At 43.0% G+C, this 17,159-nt stretch overlaps 1 protein-coding gene across 3 annotated transcripts in view; it reads right to left on the bottom strand.

Annotated features, from left to right (window-relative positions):
• The window catches only part of LOC133117040 (sodium-driven chloride bicarbonate exchanger-like), a 49,999-nt gene that overhangs the window by 17,322 nt on the left and 15,518 nt on the right, over window positions 1-17,159 (bottom strand). For 2 of the 3 annotated variants that reach the window (XM_061227117.1, XM_061227118.1), the window contains exons 3-10: window positions 11,525-11,606; window positions 9,641-9,787; window positions 8,811-8,949; window positions 7,883-8,043; window positions 7,279-7,467; window positions 3,192-3,280; window positions 1,354-1,511; window positions 120-207 (exon numbers count right to left, since the gene is read on the bottom strand). In XM_061227117.1, the coding sequence (XP_061083101.1) occupies window positions 120-207; window positions 1,354-1,511; window positions 3,192-3,280; window positions 7,279-7,467; window positions 7,883-8,043; window positions 8,811-8,949; window positions 9,641-9,787; window positions 11,525-11,606 (1,053 nt within the window). Of the gene's footprint in view, window positions 1-119; window positions 208-1,353; window positions 1,512-3,191; window positions 3,281-7,278; window positions 7,468-7,882; window positions 8,044-8,810; window positions 8,950-9,640; window positions 9,788-11,524; window positions 11,622-17,159 lie in introns of those variants that run through there. The other variant, XM_061227119.1, reaches the window with a different exon arrangement.

Below are 17,159 nucleotides of genomic sequence, written 5' to 3'. Positions count from 1 at the left end.
GATGCACAATGGATGAGCTTTGTCGCTCCGCGATTAGAGTTCGTGAGAAACGCTCAGCTAGCCGGGAACGTGTCTGCTGTGTGGCACCTGCTGTGAGAGAGAGAGAGGTGCGCAGCTACCTCATCGGTCATTATCGCTCCGATCGATCTCCCGATCTCATGGTACTGAGGCCCCTTCCCTGGCGGGCCTAGCAGGATGAACAGGAACCTGACGAGGAGAAGAGAACAAAGGATCAGTTCAACGATCCAGCGTAGGGGGTTGAGGGAAATTTGGGTGACAGCAGGTAGGGAAAGTCCAGGGGTCAGAAAGTCTGGTCATGTGTTTCTTCCACCCATGAGCTCAGCCGGCTGATTTAACTAATTAGTTCTACCTCCTGGCTGAAGAATTGAGGTCATTAGCAAATCCAGGTGGTCGGAACAAAATACTGAGGAGGACTTTTGCTTTCTGAACCTATACTCTCAAAAATAAGAGTACGAAAAGTGCCTAAAAAGGTACAAATGCTTGTAACATCGGTACATAAAATACCCTAGCCAGCAATATATAATTCATTTGAACCTTTTTTGCTGGGAAAACATACTCATGTGGACCCAAAGAGAACATAACCATACTTTCAAGGTATGTATGTCAAATCTGATCATTGAAGAACAAAAATGTACCTCCACTGTACCTCTCAGACAAGAGTGAGGTGTGATCAGTATCCTTGGCTCCATGGATCTGGGCTTGTCTGGCTGCCTCTTGAGCAGAGGAGGGGGTTTGCCCAGTGGGTGGAGGGGTTAAGGACAGGGGGTTTGCCCAGTGGGTGGAGGGGTTAAGGACAGGGGGTTTGCCCAATGGGTGGAGGGGTTAAGGACAGGGGGTTTGCCCAGTGGGTGGAGGGGTTAAGGACAGGGGGTTTGCCCAGTGGGTGGAGGGGTTAAGGACAGGGGGTTTGCCCAGTGGGTGGAGGGGTTAAGGACAGGGGGTTTGCCCAGTGGGTGGAGGGGTTAAGGACAGGGGGTTTGCCCAGTGGGTGGAGGGGTTAAGGACAGCGGGTTTGCCCAGTGGGTGGAGGGGTTAAGGACAGGGGGTTTGCCCAGTGGGTGGAGGGGTTAAGGACAGGGGGTTTGCCCAATGGGTGGAGGGGTTAAGGACAGGGGGTTTGCCCAGTGGGTGGAGGGGTTAAGGACAGGGGGTTTGCCCAGTGGGTGGAGGGGTTAAGGACAGGGGGTTTGCCCAGTGGGTGGAGGGGTTAAGGACAGGGGGTTTGCCCAGTGGGTGGAGGGGTTAAGGACAGGGGGTTTGCCCAGTGGGTGGAGGGGCTAAGGACAGGGGGTTTGCCCAGTGGGTGGAGGGGCTAAGGACAGGGGGGCTCACCTCGTGCTGATGGGGACCTCTGTGAGCCCGTTCAGCAGGATCGCGGGGGAGAGGCGCACAAACGCCACCACAGGCCGGTCCAGGAACTCCAGCTCACCCACCAGGATGTTGGAGGCCTCGGCACCTGGAGGGATCTTCTTCATGAAGTGAAGGTCTATCTACAGGAGCCCAGCATGAATCGAGATGACAATGAGATCCTGCTTCAAGTTTCAGTCACCTGAAATTAAGTCTGATCAATGGTGATTGTGAATATGTCTTTTCATGACAAAAAAAGCATTTTAATGCGTAATGCAACCATAGACTAGAGTATATGAACTCCTATGGCACTGAGCTTGGTTCTATCTTGAGTTTTCAAGGGGATAACGATACAAATTATCCAGAGAAAAAACACTCCCACTGAACGTTCATTGGCCAACCCCTGCCATGTTAAGTTTCTGTTATTTTTTTTTAAAGGAGCATCTCCTGAACAAATAAATCCAAACTGTATGCCAAAGCTGTACATGAAAAGGCCGTGGAGATATTACAGTGTTTTACAAAAAAATAAGAAATCCAATGGTGGGAAATCCAATATGGTGGCCTTTTCGGTCCTTTGCAGGAGATGCACCTATGTGCTAAATTGTGTTATTGCGTACTGTAATATCATGCAATGAAAAGATTGATTCATGTCAACTGGAATTTTCTGTTGTATATTTTACTGTAAAACTCCGGGTGACCTGAAGAATACACAGTGTGAGAGAGGCCTAATTCAATCTGAGCATACGGTACACTTGGCCAAGCAGCTGGGGGCAAGAGAACACTTTGTCCCTGCATAGCAGCTATGGATAGGGCAGAGTGTACGCTCAACAGGAAGAATGCTATGCACTTTCTCAGAGGTGTTTCTGATGAGGTCCAGATCCAGCTCAGTGAACAGACTCCACGACCCTTTGTTCCAATCGTCAATCAGTCACTCTGACACAGGAGAACATTCTGCCAATTCAACTCAGTCCCGTGTACTACAGTCTTAATTCTGTAGTACTCAATCACAAATAGAACATTTCTTTATCCAATATTTACTGTTTTGTATGTATAAAATACATTTTAAATAGATTATTTTTTTACCATGACTACCACAATAGAAATCTGAGAAAATTGATAATTCCAGAATTTTCAAATATCTATTTACATATATTTGGGATTAGATAACCCAAAAGTAAAAAGCAGAAAGGCTTAATTTTCTCCTAATATGCTCTGTGTGAAAAGTGCTGTGTGCCACACAGCGAGAGAGCACATCATGCATGCTAATTTCCCTTTTCCCAGGAGACTGTATTAATTGAATTCTTCTGAGCGATAAAAATAAGCCAGCAGCCATCCTTGTCCATCGCACATTTCACAGAGAAATGACTGTGAAATATTAGTTTTTTATGAGTTTTTCATAGGGAGCCATGCGTGAAGTAGAATGTAAGACTAGCACTCGACTAACATTGACTATTACAGAACATTAACTAACCATTCTATTCCTGTCCCTATCAAAAAAGAATTGTTCCTCGAAATATACAAATTGCAGTGACTTTCTAATCAACAATGGGCCACTGTTGAAAACAACAATGTTGTAGCTGCTCTTTGGTGTTTGACAAATATTAAAATAAACATATTTAAATATATGATACATATGACTGAGTGTAAGTGTACTGAACTGACTGTGAACTTCCTGTACAGTAAGCTTGTTATACTGTATAATAGAATAATGTTAAAATTATATTAACCAAAAGCCTTCACGTGGATGTAATTCTTAAGGGTGAATTAGTTTATGCTTTCAGAGTAAATTCCATTAATGTGTATGGGGCCCTCGCGGGTCTTACTTTGCTGAAGTCCACAGCGCTGTTCTCCCGGCTGACATCCCCCTTCCCCTCAGTGCTGCTGGGAAGGGACTGAGGAGACACCATCTGACCTGGGTCAAAGGTCAAATGAAGAGCAGCTGTCAGTCACTCTGCGCACGCACATCATCACACTGCAGGCATCGTGTGTGTGTCAGTGGGTTGCCAATTTTAATAACTCACAGTTCCTTTTTATTTTTCTTCAAGGCCATTGACCAAGAGCCTTTGTACTAACGTACCCATTTAGTACGTTAACGTGGTTCAGCTTCAACTGTGGCACAGTTAAGATTGGCAACGTTTTTGCGCCTGATGAAGGTCACAGCGCAGCGCTGTAGAATCCGTATGAGAGTGATGGTTTTAATGTATGCAAGCCACTGCATGAAAGGTTACAGTGCGGTGCCAAGGTTCTTTGGAGAAAATTCTTTGTAATATCAGCATTATTATATTCTTGGACAGATTGTTGCACCTGTAGGATTTTCCCAAGATACGCAGATGTGATGAAATTGTGTCTTAAAATTCTGACATTGTTTGCAATGCTGTAGAAGAGTTTGCGAATAAAGGAAGACACCTGGGTCTTTTTGAGTCAAATTCAGTTATTGGATAAAATAAAACTCAAAAACCTTGAGGTTGCCAAGGAAAACACAGTGCGTACACTGCGTACAGGTGTGTACCTGGGGAGAGAAACCTGCAGGTGCAGCTGGATACAAACATGAAATTAGTCCAGAGCTGGCACAATGACCAGACCAGACTGAATGGCTAAGTCATTTGAAAAGTGTGTAGGCCAAAGCTAATTTCAGTGTTTGATTTGTGCATAGGCAAGGGAAAGCTGTCTCAACATTCTACAAGGAGAATCCAAAATAAACAGCATGCAAGAAAGGTTTACTCCAATCTACAAAATAAGGTTTGAAATCAATGCCCGGGTTCTAGTCTAAGTGAACTACCATTAGCTATTGATGAAAAAGCACCAAATTGACAACTCCTTTAGAAAAACACCTGTAGTCTACCTAGACCAGGGGTGTCAAACTCCAGTCCTGGAGGGTATTTGTGGTTTCCTTTCAATCAGCAGCCAATTAAGGCCTTGAGAACAAGGTGTGTGCATTCTTTAGCCAATAAAAGACCTTAATTCATCACTTGTGCTGAAACACACCAAAAACCAGCAGACCAGGACTGTAGTTTGAGACCGCTGATCTAGGCTCACTATGAAGGTAGCCTCTAGACCTACTGCATCATCCCATACACCAAAATCAGCCATTTCTAGAGCCCTATTGCTAAATAACAAGGTCTATTGCTATTGTTTGCATTCCTTAAATTGTTCCTCGGTTTTCCACCGCTCGTGTTGGGTACTACATTCGCACCACATATTCAAACTTAATGGCATGTAAGAAGCTACAGAGCTAGAGATTTTCCCGAAGTGTGACACAGGAACAGAATGTTACATGACGAATGCAGAAGAGCAAGCATCTACAAATCCAAAAAGTGTCTTTAAATTTGGTTTACTACTGGATTATAAAGCACTGTAAAGATGTGCTCCTAGTAAATAGTTTCATTTCACTGTAGTATGTGACCACCAGTGACCACTAATGTCGCTAAATCCACCAAAACAGTAAAATGATGGATACTTACACAATGAGGTACCATTTTAGGAAATAAATACGAATACAATTAATTGTTGCCCATTGTTGTTCTAACCATCAATTGCAACAAACCTATGCAATCCTGAGAATGAGATACTCTTAATACTAGTTCTCAATACTGGCATAAATACAGTGGTTGGTATTAGGTGCATCAGGGGAGTGTGTACAAAAAAATATATGGGTTAAAAATTGGTCCAGGAAATAAATAGTACAAAAAATGTCTTGAGACAGACCAAATCTGTCCCTCAGCTTTAAAAATGGAGTGGTATCAAAATGTCCTCCTACAGTATGATACAGTCTGAACTAATACCTGGCATCTCATCTTATCATATCTCCTGAGACAATGAAAGACCTTTTAACCACTTTATACTGCTGTGCAAATTGACCCCAGTAGCCACCTTGCTTTTCACACAATATTGCAGAAACAAGCTCAGAATGAGGAATACCACCTTCATAGGGTGTGGTTTGGGAAGTGATGGGAGAGAAAATCTGCCCAGGATTAAGGTCCTCTTCCCTGTCCGAGGGAGGGGGCGGGGGAGCTGGATACAGCATGGAGAGGGGGGTAAAGTTTGTCGGGGGTCTGTGCTGTGGTTTGGCGGGAGGATGGTGGATGAGCTGAGGAATGGAGAGGAGATGGAGGTGTAAAGCAGGGCACAGGGCAGCCATTTTGTGCCGGACTCAACCTGCCTGTCACTCCAACATCCAGCAGTCCTAATCGGGCCCCATGGGGCCCACATTAGAGCAGAGCACACAGATGCCACCTGCCAGACACACACACACAGAAAAGCATGCACACACACACACACACACACAGATATACACACACAGGAGAGGAGAGAGAAAGGACAGAGAACGACATACTGAAAAGGAGGTTAAAATGGATAATGCAGGGGACTCTGAAACACTGGTTAATGCAGAAACAGCGAATCGGCTATGATAGGTATGGCAGTATGCATCTTCCACAGGAAGAGAGTGTACTGTACGGGAATAAAGGGCAGAGACATGCACGCACAATCACACACGCATGAACACACTGGCATACAGGCTCACACGTGCACGTGCTTCCCAAGCACGTAGAGACATGCACATCTACACGCTCAAATGCACACACCTGTGAGTGCACGCACATATACACACACACATATACACACACGCACACGTACACACATAAATACATGCTGTGAAGTAAAATACCACAGTTCTATCAGGCAAATATTTTTCCTTCCAATGCCCAAAATAAATATTTTTATGGAAATATACTTTTTGTAAGTGTTTAACTGAATTATCGCCTTCACAGCACTTGCTCCTTTGGATACAATATTTTATTATTATCTTTTACTACCATCCCAAATGTCTCCTATTCCAGACCATGAAATGAACCTTTTTGAGAACAGCAATAAAAGTGAAAAGGAGGTGTAACACTCCTTTAGAAAAATGCTTTGTTCAATTCAAGGAGAAAACATGACATTATGCTCAAAGCATAACCAGCCAGTGCAGTTAACACTGTAAACTCTTTGGTTTTATTTCTTTAGGCAGAAAGAAACACAGAGGACTCCAGAATCCTGTCAGAGAGAATCAATCAGCCAGGGGAGGCAGGGAAGCATCACAGTAACATAGCATAATCCTATGGTTTATGAGTCGGGACTTGGGAGGTGCTTACAGTGAGTCCCAGTACACATGTATCTGCTATAATATTGCTCCTAATATCAACAAAATTATCATTTGTTATATTAACTCAATATTATTTCAGCTGTGAAACGCATGTATACTGCTATAATATTGATCCTAATATCAACAAAACTATAATTTATTATATTAACTCAATATTATTTCAGCTGTTTGATTGTGTTTGCTATCACCAGTAAATATTGTGTTGCAACTGCAGTTTAATTTCCTCCGACCGAAAATGTTGTTAGTTATTTATGTAACTTGGAAATTAATGTTATAATTTTGAAGATACATATAAACTGATACATAGCGCTCCCTGGAAAGTAAATCTTTCCAAACTTGGGGAGTTGATGTACACAAATGCTAAGCCCAAATTAAATGAAATCTTACAGGGAACAACCACAGAAATGTCATGTAAGGTTGACGAAATTATAGAACACAAGAAAACTATTTGGCATCTTGGCACATGTAGATTTTGAGCCCTGAAACCCAACAAGTTCTGTCCTCTGTCACTGCCTATTGAATGCTGTGAATGACAGCTAAACGATACTGTGCTACACATACAAAGGTACTGGATTGAAAGAAAAGCAGTATCGCCTAGAAAAACATAACAATTTATACAATGCGCTGAAAACCAAGCCAATGCCCAGGATTACACAGACGGGTTTGTTTCCTTTTTGATAGTTTCATGCCTCAGATTCTTTCAGGTGTTGTTTTCGCTCTTCTGTGGACTGTTCCTGTGAACAAATGACGATCAGACGGTGACTCACCATTCTTGTCCATGGAGTGTGGCTCTGACTGTTTCTTGCCGATGTCGGCAAAGGAGCGGACGATGGGGATCCGATTGGCTAGCTTCTTGTGGTTCTGGTGGTGATGGTGCTTGAGCAGGGCATCCCGGATCTTCTTACGGACCTCCTCCCCCAGCGGGGCAGAGCCTTCCTGCTGGTCCAGAACCATGTCTAAGTACAAACAACAGATATCGAAAGAGGTCAAAGACTATATTATATGACACAGACCACATGTGGACAGATGCACAAGGCCACAAGTTATTACTATTATTACAAGTTGATAACTGACTGATAGAGTGAGTTCATTGTCAAATATAGGTTATCAGAATTATCAATACGAGATTCAAAACGTACATTTGGTACAACAGGAACAAAATGGAATTAGTTCACACTATAAGCCAGCTAGCTGTCTTTTGGCTAGCTAAGACTCCCATAAGGCTGTGGGCAGCGCTGCCCTACCTGCTATAAGGCTGTGGACACCGCTCCCTACCTGCTATAAGGCTGTGGGCACCGCTGCCCTACCTGCTATAAGGCTGTGGGCACCGCTGCCCTACCTGCTATAAGGCTGTGGGCACCGCTGCCCTACCTGCCACATCCTCCAGTGAGCTGGCCTTCATGTCCAGCAGCACGGTGCCGTTGAGGATGCAGCTGCGCAGCTCGAACAGGCTGTGCAGGAACAGCGTGGCCACGTAGGGCTTGCTCCAGCGCTCCCCTCCATCCTCCACGTCCTCCTCGAACTTCAGCCACCTGTGTGGAGAGCAGAGGGGAGGTCAGAGCCCCCCAGCACACCAGGGCCAGAGACAAAGCAGTGCGGAAAGCCCCCAAGAGCCGTGCTTCTCCTGAGATCTCCTGCTGATTACCTCCTGACCTCCTGAGATCTCCTACTGCTCTCCTGCTGATCTCCTGCGATCTCCTACTGATCTCTGAACCAACAGCACAATGCCTCTGCAGCTAGGCTAATCGCCATCACATCATCCCTCAAGTTTAGAAAATTTGACAATCTAAAAAAAGTTATTTCAACAGCTCCACTTTATTTCAGCACGAGCTGTGATTTTGTAGGCGTGAAGTGCCATAGCTTTCTATCACCATTCTTTTATTTCTGGCAACTACAGGTCCTGTGTGTTCATTAATTACTTCTACAAACTTGTGTTACATCCATTAAAACAGAAATAAGGAGAAGTAAACCATAATGCTGTCAGCAGTGGCTCTTAAGCATGAAACAGAAATAAGTCACAATTGAAATTCTATCATTCTGATTGTGGTTGTTTACTTGGTTAACAGACAAGCAATTTATTCACAGAAAAACACACACCAGCCAATAGTCATTCCTTTTCTTTCCAATCACTCTTAGTAATTCCTGTTGTTAATTCTTAAATTGTCCTTCTGATTGTATTGGGAATTCCTATTGGGCTTGTAACAGCAATTAACAGCAAATAGTAGCCATTGGTGAATTTGTACATTTGATAAATGAAGGGCTAAAGAGGGAACAGTTGAATCAGCAGCGATGGCCCTACCTGGCCGTCTCCTTCCACTCGGCGTCCTCTCCCTCACGCAGGCAGATCTCGTCCAGCTCAGTGAAGAGGTCATGGGGGATGTGCTGCTCATCATCATCCTCCGTGCCCAGGAGAAACTGCACTCTCTGTGAGGGTGTGTCTGCAACACACACAGCCAGAGAAATCTCAGCCCTCCATACCACTACCAAAGCCTTCACCTAGAACACCATTCCATATTCTCCCAAAGACTTCACCAAGAAGAAATCTGGGAGAAATGTGAGCACTCCATACTACCACAAAGACTTCACAAAGAATGCCATTCTATACTCTCCCAAAGACTTCACCAAGAATGCCATTCCACACTCTTCCAAAGGCTTCACAAGAACACAAATCAATTAACCAAGAGAAGCCAATGCTTCTCCAAGAATTGCATTCCATACTCCCACAAAGACCTCTCCAAGAATGGCATTCCATATACTCACAAAGGCTATACCAGAAATTCTAATGACACTGTAAGATTTACTCCCAAATGTTATACTCTTTTAACACTGTTTTGGAAACCATTTAGTGTTTTTCACTTGTGATCTAGGCCATATTTCACAGAAGCCTCATTGTTCTCTGAACTCTTCTCCTAATGTTAACATTTGCACAGGTCAAGCTTGAGGATCAATGAAGGAAGCCATGCAATCTAGAGAAACAGGAAACGTGAATCAACGAAACTTATGCGGTGATCTGAGTCGGCATCAAAAAGCGTAAACTTAATGACTTGTGCTTCTTGGCTCATTTCCATGAGGAAGTGCTCTCATTCTGGAGGCACAGGAGCTCTCTGGGAATGGACATGCGTTTCTCACTGTAAGTGGGAGATTCCCGGCCATCGTCCACTCCGGAGTCCTGCTCTCGGTCTCTCTTCTTGTGCTTGTGTCCATGATGCCGGTGTCTTCTGTGCGTCCTTCTGCTTCCAAGAGGAACGTGCACGCCTATGTAGAGTGTCCTGTGGCCTGGGGAGCAACAAGCACAGGAAAATATGAAAATAAATCATCAAAACCCTGCTGTAAAATCCAGATATGACCCGGTCGATAAGCTGGTGTACCTGGTTATGAGTTGGTCAACCAGACAGTACTGATAGTCTGAGTTCAAATCATAGCTTGAGCTGGTCAAAACATGTCAAGCTGGGAGCTGGTCTGAACTGGTCAACCAGCTACCAGCTGTTTCAAAACCTACTGTAGCCGGAGCTGGGGTTTTTTCAGCAGCTCAGACAATAATTAAAATTGTAATATTGATATTATTTACAGGTAGTTCTGTAAAATGTTTACTCATTCCATTTGAAGTGTTTACTCAGACATGCATAACATATTGTCAAAATGTATGTTAAACAGAGTGACCACCACGGCAGTGCACAGGTTTGATTCTCTAATCTGCTGGTGCATGGGGTGCCTTTGACCATCTGGATGGAACAGAACTGGGGCAATCCACTCAAAGTACTGAAAAGCATTAACTGACTTTACCAGGGCAAAGCTATTACAGTATAAATGTACTGTAGTAGAATATTAGTAGAGACTGACAAGTGAATGAGAAAAACAATAGCATCACTGTAGTTTGTTTATATAAATGCAGCTTGTATTTTGCAAACTAGCATGCAGATTCTACCTATGTTGCAAGCTAAATGCTCACAGTTACCGAAAGCAATTTAGGTATTTAAAAGTTGTTAAAGTAACGGATGTGCATCTTATTACCTGAGCACAACAACTTACAACCTAAATCCCCAGTTTGGCTGGATTTACTGGGCTCTACCAATGCAGCTGGACTGAGATGAAGATCTCACTGTGAGGTCAGAGATGTACTGCACGCATCAGAAGGAATGCTCACAGATGTGTCTGCTCATTGGGCAGGATGAGGCTTAGGCAGTGCCCTGACAGAGCGAGTTTAGTGCATACTGTCGCCCATATCCTGCCTGGGGGTGAAACCCAGCCACTCTCTGCCACTAGGGGCCAGCAGCAGGGCTCTCCAAATCGCGTTATCCCAGGGATGGTCACAGCGTTCACCAACCCTGTGACCCCCAGGGAACCACTGGAAACTTTTATAAATGAGGATGAAATAACAATAGCAATCTGAGAATCTACACTTGGTACAGTTCATATTACATATTACATTCATATTATATTCATGTTTTTTCTGGTTCTACTTGAAATTTACAAAAATTGTTTGATTCATTGCCAACTTCATGAATTTAAGTAAAGCTGACCAATTGAGTACCCTGAAGTATGTGCTCGATTGCACATGCGTGATATATGGTGGTCATTTTGTACTCGAAGAAGAAGACACAGCAGATGGCTTTTGACCTTGCAGGACCAACTGTGTGTATAAAAGGCATTAAAGAAATTAGTGCAAAACCTTTGAACACTGTTGAAATAATTCAGGATTATTATTTCAGGAGGGAGCACCCCCTTACTTGAAGAGCCTCTCTGCTGGGTGACTGTGAGATGCAAAAATAGAACATTTCCGGAGGCCTCCGTGTTGCTGACATCACCACTGTGGGACCAGGAGAAAACGCTCTCATTCCTCTTTCCTACGTGCTTTTGAAGCTTCCTTTAACTCTGTCCTTTAGGGACAGAGGAAAACATGGACAGAGGCCAGCTTTTCAACAAACTGAGCACAGTGGCTTTTGTTAGCTCATGCAAACTACATTACCCACTATCCCTTGCACTGAGGGTAAAATAATTGAGAACCACAGTTACCTTCCAGCTCCTCCTTCTCAAAGTTGGTTTTCAACATGGATCGGGTTCCACCCCTGTCCACCACGGCCTCCTCATCGTTCCTCTGAAAAATATTCATTTAACCTTGTCAGGACTTAATGCTAGTGCCTTGCTTGATGACTTGTCTCATTGTGACTAGACCGAATTAAGTTATGCTTTGTTAAACAAAACATGCATTTACCAAAGTGATGGCAAACCTAAATCTATTAGAGCTATTAGGCTTTGTTAAGGACCTGTATTAGACCCTAATTGAACCTCTGAGTATTCAGACATATAGAAAGCATTCATATTCAGTGCGGTCTCACCGGACAACCACACATTTTAATCTATTTTAAATGGAAGCTGATCTTTGGGAGGTGAGAGGCTATTGTAATAAGAACAACACTTAACTTCATTAGACAGTTCCCATGGCAACTAGCATAACATAGTCGACAGAAAGCTGAAGACCCCCTTTTACTGAAACACTGATGACATTGTCCATCCATTATCTGAACCCGCTTATCCTGAACAGGGTCGCAGGGGGGCTGGAGCCTATCCCAGCATACATTGGGCGAAAGGCAGGAATACACGCTGGACAGGTCGCCAGTCCATTACAGGGCACACACACCATTCACTCACACATTCATACCTACGGGCAATTTAGACTCTCCAATCAGCCTAACCTGCATGACTTTGGACTGTGGGAGGAAACCGGAGTACCTGGAGGAAACCCACACAAACACAGGGAGAACATGCAGACACGCACAGAGAGGCCCCGGCCGACAGGGATTCGAACCCAGGACCTCTTTGCTGTGAGACAGCAGTGCTACCCACTGCACCATCCGTGCCGCCCAGATAAATTATCATAAATTATCTGCACACATTCCCTATACAGAGGTGTCATTGTTTCACTCATAAATCCCCGCTTCATATAGGAGGAACTAATTCATTCCTGGCATGTAAAGACCTTGGACAACTCTCTTAAGACACATTTCAGTTGGAGATTAAGCATTTATTCAGAAATAATTCACTTCATAGAACACTAGAGTCCAATTTATTTATTAAATTAAATAATTCACACAGTTCATCATACATAGGCTACACTGGATACTGCCTGTATATACATGCATACAGTGTAAACTGCATATATCATTGAAAATATGATTCTTATATTTGCAATGACATTGCAGTCAAGGTAATATCATGTAAATAATGACATACATTATGCAGTTGTGATTACTGTTATGGGATTATTTTGCTACAGAGAGGACCCCAAAACACAAAAGAGTACCTCAAACCAATAAGATTAATTTCTTACATTTATGTCGAGTACAAATACCTATCAGTTTCTGGTTTTGGCCATCAGCCTGAACCAGGGCATTGTCAAACTGAATTATGAAGAAATGGAAAGGTCAAATGACATAAAGCAGTGTACCTATCAACAGTACAGTGTAAAATACTACCAGAGCAACCAGAATGCCTAAGCATGAAGGCCGAACCATACCAAGAATCATAAATATAATGATAACTATAAATATGTTGTTTTAAAAACCTCAACCACCCCACACCACAAGTATAGTGACAAAACAGTGACGAACGATATCGTTGGGATCGCTTTCAGATCGATTTTTTTCCAGCTGATAAAACACTGAGAGATAACACATCCGAATTTACAGGGCGTCACATTAAAAATGGCAGATGACATGGCCGAGAGGCTATTTGCAGAACGTTATCGTTCATCAGGGTGGATGCTCACCTCGTTATTGTTATAGTTATGGTTATAGTTATTGCCGTGGACGGGCCTTAAGAGATGAGAGCAGAATTAATGCAGGTACGAGCATATGCCCACGGTACACGGCACAGCTCTGGTTGTGAGCAGAGTGCAGAATTACAGATTAGTCTCACATGATGCAGCCGGGGCAAACACATGGAGGGCCATGTGAGACAGGCCAGAGAGGATGATGGGGATGGATCCTGATGTCAGAGGATGCTGGGGATGGATTAATGGACTGGGCTCCGGTGGGCTCCATTAATCCAGGGCGATTACTGGAGCCGGGACGAACAGGCAGATTTATGTGCGGAAGATTTTCTCCACGATTACGTTTTCTGAATAAACATGCTCCAGCTGAGCAGTCTCTATAATTGGGCTCACGTTCACTTCAAAATACAGCATACAAGTTTGCCCAGAATGGCTGAGACTGGAAATATGACCTGTTATTTTCTCTAAACTGTAAGCGTGTGTGTTCTTATGCACAGAAGATCCCGAGTGGGGTTTGTGTACATTGTATGAGAGTATAGTGACTTTGGCCTAGTTTTAAAGTGAGCATGCGACTGATCAGGCATGAATGGAGAATCCCAAACAGAGCCAGTTAAACAGTTGCCCCTGTAGTCATCATACAGCTGAAACATAGCAGGTACCCCCTTACAGGGCACAGATGGAAAATCACACAAGCAAAAATGACCTTTTTACAGTATAATATTCTAAATGAACTGGTAACTGGAATATTTCTTGATAATATACAGTACTGTGCAAAAGTCTTAGGCACCTGTATAACATCCTGTACAGATAAGATTCTTTCAAAAATAATACAATGAAAGGTTCTTAATAAATGTACTATACATTTTACATTACATTTGAGTAATTTGGCTGAGTCAAATCTGAGTCAAAACTGAGTCAAATCAATATTTTGTGTGACCACCCTTCGGCATTAAAACTACATCACTTCTCTGAGATATAGAACTGCAGGACAGCATTGGCTAAGACAATCAGCAGGGAGGTTGTTCCAAGGATGTTGGAGAACTTGCCACAGTTCTTCTGCAGTTCTTCTTCTGGTTGGCTCCTTGCTTCTGATCTCAGACAGCCTTGATCAAGTTTTTATGTAAAAAGTAGTAAATTGCTTACAGTAATATGTTACTTTTTTATTCAATACAAAAATGTCTCTGTAAAAGTCAATCTTTTGGAAAAGAAATATTTGGAAATCTCAAATGTGTTATTTTATACTAACACACACAAAAAATAAACATATATATAAAAAGGTCTAGGGTGCCTAAGACTACTGTAGTTCTGCCTATTCAGATTACTGTCAGCTACAAAAACTTCAGGCCCCAAAACAGTCATATTAACTGCGTGAACCACACTCCTTAATCCAGAAACCCTGCAAACTCCTTAATCCAGAAACCCTGCAAACTCCTTAATCCAGAAACACTGCATGCTCCATAATCCAGAAACAATGCACACTCCTTAATCTACAAACAATGCACACTCCTTAATTCAGAAACCCTGCACACTCCTTAATTCAGAAACACTGCACGCTCCATAATCCAGAAACAATGCACACTCCTTCATCCAGAAACCATGCACACTCCTTAATCCAGAAACAATGCACACTCCTTAATCCAGAAACACTGCACACTCCTTAATTCAGAAACCCTGCACACTCCTTAATTCAGAAACACTGCACACTCCTTAATCCAGAAACAATGCACACTCCTTAATCCAGAAACCCTGTACACTCTTTAATCCAGAAACCATGCACACTTCTTAATCCAGAAACAGTACACACTCCTTAATACAGAAACCCTGCACAGTCCTTAATCCACCTTGCATACTGCAGGTATTCGAGAGAAGGGCAGATTGCATGAATAAATGTACTCTTTATTCGCCACCAAGAGCCTGCGCAGTTTCAAAGCAGCTGTTCAGCTTTATGTCTTCCTTTTTAAAGCCAATCTGCTGGTGTCTCTATTAATAAAGACATTTTTTTATTATTTTCTTCTGGGAGCAGGCCGATTGGCTACTTTAAATGGGCAGACGGTTACTCAGGCCCCGGTATATAAAACCGTGCGTACGGCCCTGTTGTGATGCAATCCCATTAATCTACATACTGAGGACCACAGGAGGCAGCGTGTGGGTGGGTCACGTGACCAGAGCTCCAGGGAGGTGAGAAGTGGGACAGTAGTACTAGCAGGAGCATGCGCTGGGCCCACATCCGCCATTCCTGCTCAAGGGCACCTTAGACAGGAGAGCCTCGCCGCAGAGGATTGTGGGAAGGCTTCTCAGAGCAGCTACATGCTAACACATTGGACCTGAAGGGTGCTAGGTATGCGTGTACTGCCCTTTTTTTCTTTTTTTTTCTTTTTTATCCTGCTACCATGGTTTTTATTCTCCTTCTAGTAAATCCAGCACACAAGGTGCATATCTAATGTCACTTAAATCCTTCTGTGTTTGTTGTTGTATTGCCAGTCATTGAAATACACATTTTAAATTCACATTTATTATAAATTTCACTTACTGTAGCTTTCAAAATATTGTTGTAACATGTATCCTAAAAAAAGAACAGACCAAAAGCTTGTGGAATTGTATGAAATTCTGTATGAAATCTCAAAAGCATATTTTTTATCACAAAACATACAACTATTAAGCTCAGTGAATCTTAATCTTGTATACCCTAATTCCTGCTGAAAAGAATACAATAAAAAGATTCCTGCTGAAATTTCAACAAATCACTATGAATGTTGCACATGACCTCTGTGAGCATAATTCAATTCTGGTTAATATTGCCCATCCAAGCAGCATCGCCCACATACAAAATGAAAATAATGGTGGCTTTCTGTGGTCCAATTAATATAGCTATGCAAAATGCATGTATGCTGTTTCCTTCTGTATGTATAATACAGAAGGAAAGTATGCGCACCCCTACGACCACAGGAATGTGAAGGAGACTGTCCATACAACATAATATGCACTGTTGTATGTATGTGTGTATGTATGCATCTACAGTACTGCCCACTCATTTATCAACTGAAGTCCACTGAAGCCCTGCTTGCTCATAACCCCCTCCCTCACAGTGAGATTCTCCAGGCTTTGCCAGCTGGGACCCACCAGGGGAAAGAAAAACAGGCCAGAAAATCAATCTACAGCTTTATGTGTCTGAATGAGCCAGCACAGTATACCGCACTGCACATTATATTTAATGAAGCTTAGATGGCTGACTAGCATATTAACAAATGAACACATGGGCATTTAAATTAGGGGCTGGAATATGGTAAAACTATATAATCTAGTATTTTAGATATTCTTATTTCAGCAGAGCAAGCCCACAATATTGTTGCTAGCTTTCGAGCATACACTCAGCATACTTCAATAAGGAGACTACCTTCATTTAAAAAAAGTGGGCAAGCTCTGCTTGACCTCAGGGAGGCTGATATAAAGCATAATCCATTAAACCCACACAGGGTCAGGCAGCTCCAATCTTATCTTCCAAAAATATAACAAGAATGGCATCGAATTTGGCTGCAGGGAACAAAAAATATGGAAAGACCTGCTGTGTACCTCTCTTTGTACAGAAAGCAGAGACTCTCTTGAATCGTTCTTCCCAAAGGAAAGCCTTCCCTATCTATTCTCTCTAAGATAAACTGCTGATACGGCTCATATTTGTCAGTTGCAGTAAAATGCAAGGGGAGCATATGGAGCTGTGAAACTGCATAATCTTATACTCCAATTGCTACAAGCCCCCATTCTCTGTGTGCCCCACATTTCACCCTGCCAGAGGCCAACACGGACCCATCTTAATTACGGCACTCATCAGAAGGGGCCCTAGTTCCTGCTTGATATCCAGCAACCAAAATGGCCGCCAATCCC

The sequence above is a fragment of the Conger conger genome, chromosome 17 (genome assembly GCF_963514075.1).
Source record: "Conger conger chromosome 17, fConCon1.1, whole genome shotgun sequence".
Taxonomy (NCBI): domain Eukaryota; kingdom Metazoa; phylum Chordata; class Actinopteri; order Anguilliformes; family Congridae; genus Conger; species Conger conger.
Note: the sequence above shows the minus strand (reverse complement) of the source record. Positions and strands in the feature narration are given on the sequence as shown.